The sequence below is a fragment of the Gavialis gangeticus genome, unplaced genomic scaffold (assembly GCF_001723915.1).
Source record: "Gavialis gangeticus isolate Ggan-Ray unplaced genomic scaffold, GavGan_comp1, whole genome shotgun sequence".
NCBI classification, from domain to species: Eukaryota; Metazoa; Chordata; order Crocodylia; family Gavialidae; genus Gavialis; species Gavialis gangeticus.
In genome coordinates, this window is record NW_017729024.1 from 100,840,537 (window position 1) to 100,848,605 (window position 8,069).

At 39.8% G+C, this 8,069-nt stretch overlaps 1 protein-coding gene across 3 annotated transcripts in view; it reads left to right on the plus strand.

Moving 5' to 3' along the window:
• Positions 1–2,655: 2,655 nt before the first annotated feature.
• ALDH1A1 (aldehyde dehydrogenase 1 family member A1) overlaps positions 2,656–8,069 on the plus strand; it is a 68,415-nt gene continuing 63,001 nt past the window's right edge. For 2 of the 3 annotated variants that reach the window (XM_019517458.1, XM_019517460.1), the window contains exons 1-3: positions 2,656–2,843; positions 3,480–3,633; positions 3,904–4,011. In XM_019517458.1, coding sequence (XP_019373003.1) covers positions 3,919–4,011 — 93 coding nt within the window. In that variant the 5' untranslated portion in view covers positions 2,656–2,843; positions 3,480–3,633; positions 3,904–3,918. The remainder of the gene's footprint in view (positions 2,844–3,479; positions 3,634–3,903; positions 4,012–8,069) is intronic. The other variant, XM_019517459.1, reaches the window with a different exon arrangement.

Genomic DNA, 8,069 nt, shown 5'->3' on the forward strand with positions numbered 1-8,069 from the left:
AGATGAAGAATCGCCTTCTGGGTGTGTTTTGGGGTAGGGTGGTTGGATCTTCTGATGTCACAGGCCATGTTATGGGGCACAGGATTTTGGGACAACATGGCAGCCAACATGGCAGTGAGGGGGGTGGGATTTCTGATGTCACAGTCCATGTGATGGGAGGCAGGGTTTCTGGCACCAAGATGGTGGCCAACATGGTGGTCAAGTTGGTGGCCAAGATGGCTGCCAGGGGGTGAGACTTTTGATATCATGGACTACATGGCAGGTTGGGACTTCTGGTTATAAAGCTGCAAATCCCCTCCTAAAAGAAGTGTGGCTGGGGCAAGGGGCAGGACTTCCAGTGGCAGAAGTCAGAGGCTAGGGGATAGGACTTCCAGTCCAAAGATCACAGCCAAGATGGCAGCCAGGGTGCAGAGCACCTGTCAGTGGGTGGGACTGAATAGTTTGACAAGAGGAGTACCCCTTATACTACTATTCTTATTGAATGCACACACACCAAGTCCAACTGTACATCAGAGAGCAGGCAGAGGGAGCCAGCTACCCGTGGTAAGGACCAAAGACAAGAAAACTGAATCAAGCACCATGGTATAAATGCCAACTGCCATCCTTATCGTCAGCTAGGAGTCTGACCCAGGACAACCTGATACAGTAGCATATACAATTTAGAGTCTATATCCATGGATCCTGTTAAAACTGCATGGGGCCAATCTGACAAAGAATGGGATCCCATAGGCATATATACCACATGGATATAATGCAAGTCTAAAATGTCGGCGTCAACATTTTGATAAATTGTGATGGTATAAATATCGATGTGTAGCATGAAGATGACCATGGAAACTCGACTATGGAATTTCAGAAAGGATGTGACAATCAAACAGAATGCACTGGAACATAAATTTGGCACTTTTTCCATTCAAGTCATTTGCGGGGTAAATGGTTGTATACCAGTACAATCCAAAAGGGTTGCTAGCTGCATAATATTGATGTGGCATGTGCCTCACATCATCATCACTGGCTGAGCATTTTGGGTATACATGCAATGACATTTTTCTGTGGAATATCTGGAATCAAGCCATAGCAGCAGGATCAAATTTCAAGCACCTTCATCAGCAGTGTTTACCAGCGGATCAATGTGGAGTTTATCAGACTTATCTTCAGTAAATTGGACTGTACATAATAAATCTATCAGACACTGTGAAAACAGTACACATGGTTGGACACAGTTTGGGTACACAGACATTGTAATGAAAAAGGATTTAATAGGATGGTGGTCTATCCATATGGGTCATATGTCAGCAGTGGTTAACATAGATGCTGTGATTACACCTGATATTGTACCAGCAGGTTTAGTACATGTTAGACAAGATTATTCACACACTTTAATAGTTGAGCTGGTAAAAGCTTTAAGAAAGGTGGAATGGTATTTGGATTATCTGAATGTAAATTGGCTCAATCATGAGTGTAATGAATTCATCAAACCTTTAAAATCAGGATGTTTTGGTTGGGAGTGGAAAGTGCAAAGATCATTACACAGAATTAGGAAATGAGACTTGTCAAGTTCAATAAGTGGCCTGAGCCTGGAAACAGGTCTAATTAATTCTACTGATACAGAGACTTTGGGAAATAAACTTGCACAAGTGTCTCACAAAACAAGAAGCAGTTTGGCTAGTTTTAAATGTGTAGACTCGGTACCTATTGGAATGAATCTGGATGTAGATCAGAATCTGTTGTATCATCCAAAAATGTTGTTGGAAGAAAATCAGCACAGTACGCATCAGTTAATCATTAACATTTCCCATGATAACCAAAAAAGCACCAACATTTTTAATTCAGTAGTTAAATTGGGAAAACATTCTTGGTGGGAATCAATTTTAGGCTGGTCTACTACTGCTACTGGAATCTTAACTATCACACTGCACCTAATTGTTGTAATATTTGTCTGTAACATTGTTACTTTGTTTTGCACGATAGGGATGTTAAGTGCTTGATTGAGATTGTGTAAGATGTTGAGAGGATGCATAAAGTTATAACAGCTAACATAAGCTTTGATATGAATAACAGTTAACATTCCTATTTTGATGTATTCTAGCAGGCCACAACATTTGAGATTCAGTCTAGTGTAAATAATAGATCTTTTGCACGGCACTGCCCGAGCAACCATTACTCCTCCAGCACTGCCACGTTGGGCATAGAAGTAAGGGAGTCTGTGGCCAGGGACACTGTAACTCGATTGATACAGGTGATGGCCATTCTGGTAAACCAAAAACCATCAAGGAGGGGATATGAGATATGTTGGGCCACAATCCACAGTGCCCCTGGCTTAGCTACTGAGTTTTCTTAAGTTATTTATGTAAATTTTCACATGTTCAGTGGGTCTGTAGTACAGAAAGATCCAGAGTTTGTGAAGTTTTGAAATATCATGAGAGAATGGCCCAGTTTTTGAGTTCTGAGCATGCCCAGTCTGTTTTATGTAAGGTAACGTGATTTGGCATGAACTTTCAGTAAGTTGACAGCTACCTTTCCTGAGGTGAGCTGTGTTTTAATTGGTATGGTAAATGATTGACTGCACCTCTGTGGGAGTGATTGGTCTTAAGAATGATTGACAGAGGTGGTATGATTGAAGGCTTTAAGAAGGGCTTGCACCGGCGGCTTGGGGGAGAGTGGATTGATTGTTGTAGTGTGTGTGGTAGTGTAGTAATGTGGGTCTGGTTGAAAGCTTGAGAGAATTTGTTTTCCTGTTTGCATATGTGTTCTTCCTGGGTGTGAAGCAAGGCTTCCCATGTGACACTGGAATAAGTCCCAGACCAACAGAAGACTACCAAGTGACCACCACCAAGTGAAGGGTAACATATCACCCTCCCTTTGATAGAGGAGCTCGAGTATCTAAAGAGAGGCAAAGACTCCTGGGGAGCGGGGAGCTGGGAAAGCACTCTGCTCTCTGCTTCTAGTGCTTGGTTGACTTGTCAAATAAGCTGTCAGTGCCTGCAACTACGTTGCAAGTGAAGAGAAAAGAGAGTTTGCTCTCTCTTTTTTCCTTACTTTTCTTTGTTCTTTTTCTTACTTCACTGTTTGATTCCTACTGTTTACTGTTGTTTGTTAATTGTTATCACCTTGATAACATAGACTTGTAGTTAAACTACTAATTGAGTCTGTTAGTTATTTCCCAGTTATTGTATTATGTCAGGTTACAGCCAGTTTGTAAGCTTAAACCTGGTGAGAGCTGGGGCTCCACTATCCTTTTACTGGGCAGTTGTGTTAATTTATTTAATGAATTAGTGTGCTGACATTCAACACATGTTTTGGATAAAACAGGTCAGGTCTATAATCCTATCCCACCTTTACATTTTTTGGTATGGAACTGAGAGATCTTGTATTAGCACACAAGCTCCTATCTACATGTTCAAAACAGGAAGTGTTATTGACAGGGATGATATTTTCCACTAGTCACAAGCTAGATTCTTCTGCTGCATTATTTACAGAACTTGAAATTATCCTGGTTCCTCCCTAATAGAAGAGACTTAGCCTGTCCCCCAATACCAACGTATCTGTCTTCACCTCCAAAACTGTGAAGGAAACTCAAGAACACCCATTAGAATCTGTAGGCGTGCCTAAACCAAGGAAGAATTTTTGCAGGTAAGAACAAAATAATGTTCTATTATTCACAAACATTAATAATGTATTTTTATACAACTATAGTACAGACTTTGCTTCATAAAGATTTCAGTCTCAGTGAAAACACTGCAGCAGTAGGGTGGGTTTTTTTGCATGAGATTTTTCATCCAATCATATCCTTGTATGCAAATATTCCATAATCCAGACAAAAAAGCACAAATAAAACTAAATGCTCAGACAGGACAAAATCACTGCACTTCTCTCTGATACCTTATTTCACCTGTGTTTCAGCAGCTAACCTTAAACATGTCAACTGAAAAGATGACTAAAACCCCGCATAGCAATTCTGCTCCAGAACTGCCTGAACCACTCAGGGATCTGAAAATTAAGTATACTAAGGTTAGCATTATGCATGTTTATTAATTCATCTTAAGCGTTGATATCAGACTATCGGTTTATTGAAACCAATTAATTAATACTAACTTAATTGGTTATTTGCAAATGTTTACCTAGATTTATTTTTTATATTGTAATTGTTGGTAATATTTTCTAATTACTTCTGTCCTGAGAAATCATTTCAGGAAGCTTGTAAAAATTATGCTATTTAATGCAATATATTTTGGGGATTTTTTTTCTGGAATTAAGTTCTTGTGGTTATAAGTTTCCTAGAAAGTATAAAATACACCTAAAAACAAATATCTGTGCTATTTCTAAGGAAAGGAAGGAATTACAAATGTAAAACATTATAGTCTAATTTTTATACACACACACACACACCCACACACACACACACACACACACACACACAGATTTTGTAAGATTATAAGAATTATGCCCACTGCATTAGGCTGGAAGAAGGGATATGAAAATGAAGCTAATGTAGTGATCTTTCTTCTGTTAACATATTTTCCTAGAAAAAAATAAAATTATTTGTCTTACTAATCAACTATCAATAAAACAAATATAGTTGACAATGGCTAATTAGTCAATATCACCAGAAATACTGGATAATAGCAAACTTTTTTCATACACATAGAAACATACAGGCAAAGTAAGTCTGAGATTAATCCTTTTTCTAAGACTAAATCTAGACTTCTGTTCCTAACTTAAAGACATTTTACTAGGCTCTTACAGTAATACAAGAACTTTGGACAAGCGGTTAGCAAAAGCACTGGACTGCTTTGCTCTCTCAAACTTTCACAGAGATGAAAGGTACAGCAAAGAGAAATAACATAGCAAGAAACAAGCAGAGAAATCTCTGTAATGATTACAGATTTGTTGGCTATTCCTATCTCAGTGTTGGGGCGTGAAACAAAAGGTAGCATATCAATTGTTTGTGCTTCACAGAATAGTTTGGAATTAAATTGCCACTTCAGGTCTCTTCTTTTAGGAGACTTCTTGAGCTAAAACATTTTTTTCAATAAACACAAATATGCAACGAGAATTAATTTTAACTTCTCTCAAGATTCAAATCTTTTTTCTAATTCTGGGGTGCAAATTTGATGGGTGGTCAGCCCCACTCAGAATCAGTCCCATTCCGTGGTCTTTTACATAGAAAAGCTACATTGAATGTAGTGTGCTTTTTTCTTGAATACAGTGTGCAGAACTGGACTTCAGTTTGTAAATATTTAACAAAATGTTAAAAGCTGTGGTAGGGCAATGTAATTCAGGCACATAGTAGCTCACTCAAGCTATTCCTATTTCAAAGTATAAGAAGCTTAATTCATAGAATATATACTAGGAACAGTGTGAGACACATTTCCAATTTCAGACTTGTCCTAGAGAAAAAACAAATGAAAAGGTGCTCATCATAAGCCTGAAATGAATAAACTGTAATATGCTTCTGCAGACCCTGCTATGTTTCCAAATTATTTAGCCAGAAAAGAACAACATAGAATAAGCTTTCATTAATAGGGGAAATATTCAAGGTACCCACAGAATGATCAGTTTGTCAGATATTTTTATAATAGTGATGAAGGAGAGTATTATCAGGAATCCACTGAGTATAACATGTCTTTTAGGTGAATACACACATGCATCTTCAGGTATTTTGCCATGCTATTTCCCTATGTGTGAAGGTATATGCTTTGTGCACAATTCAAAGATTCATATGCAAAGCCAGGGGCAAATGGAGCATATAATAAAGACTATCAACTATTTAAATAATTAAATGTGTAGAGGGGCCCTTCCCTAGCAGATTAACTTTCACAAAACTTAGTTTAATTTTTAAATAGACTGGTTTAATTTTTAAATAGTTAATAAATGGTTTGCTAGCTGGAGGGTCTGCCTATGTGGGGTGGGGTGGGAGGGGGCAGGACCTACCAGGCTGGGTAGGGGGTGGGTGGTAAAAAAAGGTAGTGGCATTGAATTCATAAAAGCTTGAACAGAAATAGTCCTTTCTCTGAAGTAAGCATGTATTGAACAGAAGGGAACAACCCTGTGGAAGCCTGCTGGCTCTGATCATGGACTACAAATCTCAGAGGCACCTAGAAGCAGGAAGAGGAAGTGATAAGCAACCCTGCAGAGTCCTGCTGCTGTGGGTCTGGGCTTTTGGGGCAGCAGGAAGAGGAAGTGAACACACAGCCCATGCTGGGGGATTCTGATTTAACTTGAACAAGGAAGGAGTCTGGGACAGAAGTTTCATAAACTGGCTTGACCTGAATCAGTTAAGTCTGATTCTACAGGTTTATCTTAAATAAGTTTCAGGCACTTTGAAACTGGTTTATGTGCACTGAGCTTCTGTTCTCTTACAGGTTTAAACCAGTTTCTGATCACTTAAACTAGTTTATGTGTAACTTCTATCCCTAGCCAAGGACTGTGGAAAGTTAAATCACTTGTATAAAAAAGGGAAAAGGGTAACATGAATGTGAAACAAGTTTTAATAACAGAAACTAGAAGCAAAAAAATAATTCAGCTGGTTCCAACTACAAACAGATCTTAATCAAGCACAGGGCTACCATCTTTATGCAGAAAGAAATCTGTTTTCAAAATAAATTCTTATTTACCAAAACAAATACCATTAAATTCAATCTTACATCTCTGATTTCCTGCTGATTGCAGCAGTGAATTCGACTCACTACAGCTAAATCTTTTCCCATGAGGTGTCAGCTTCCTCTAAGGAGAAGGAAAATAGAACAACAGAAGGTGTTTGGTGCTTGAATTTACTTACATTAAGTAGCAGGGAAGTTCCACTGATTTTTAATATTACTACTTGCAGCCTAAGGTGCCACTCAAAATGAGCATGTAGCTTTCTTTTCAAAGTATTTGAAGTTCAATCAGCTGTTTTCTCAGGAGCCATCAAATACTCACAGATGTACCAAGTTGTAAAGTTGGAATAATCTTATCTTATCTTGTAAGAATGTACAAGAGCTAGTGCCAACTATTTTTCAATATTGTGCTTCAAACATTTGATTTAAAGTTAATGTAACAGAGCAGGAGTCCTCAGGGTATGAACACAGCTTAATGCTCTTTGTATCTTCTTTAAATCCTTTAAGAAAGAACATTTTGGGAAATACAGTTCTTCAGAAGACTAATGTCCAGAGGGCAGGTAATCAGGTAAACACCTTTAAGACTCAGGTGACCACCTACAGGCTCTATATAAGAGTAAGCATGAACTCATTTTAGGGCTTACAAGACTTTTGTAAGGGAAAGGGTCTCCACATAGCAGGGTATTCAGGAGACACTACTGAGAGGGAAGGTTTGGTGTCTGTCTGCCCCCTCTGCTACTAAAAGCAGGGTGGTTCCTGGTAGCTAGATATAAGTGCAGTTGTTTTGAATCCTTTTGCATTAACACAACCTTCCCTTAGCATGTAAACATGCGACTGGATGCATTTTGGATGGTTCTTTCACTTTCTTTGATTGGTGTGTCTGCATTGGATTATATTTCATAGTTTCATAGTTTCTAGGGTTGGAAGGGACCTTAGCAGATCATCTAGTCCGATCCCCTGCCATGGCAGGAAAGAGTACTGGGGTCAAACGACCCCAGCAAGGCGTTCATCTAACCTCCTCTTAAAAACCTCCAGGGTAGGAGCCTGCACCACCTCTCTTGGAAGTTGGTTCCAGACCCTAGCCGCCCTGACCGTGAAATAGCGCCTCCTGATGTCTAACCTAAACCTACCCTCTGCCAGCTTGTAACCGTTATTCCTGGTCACTCCTGGCAGTGCTCGGGGGAACAGTGACTCCCCCAAAGCCTGTTGATCCCCCCTGACTAGTTTATAACAGGCCACAAGATCCCCCCTCAGCCTTCTCTTTTGGAGGCTGAACAGGTTCAGGTCCCGTAGGCTCTCCTCATAGGGCCTGCCCTGTTGTCCCCTGATCATGCGAGTGGCCCTCCTTTGGACCCTCTCCATGCTGTCCACATCCCTCTTGAAGTGCAGCGCCCAAAACTGGACGCAGTACTCCAACTGCGGCCTGACCAGTGCCGCATAGAGGGGGAGGATCACCTCTTTTGACCTGCT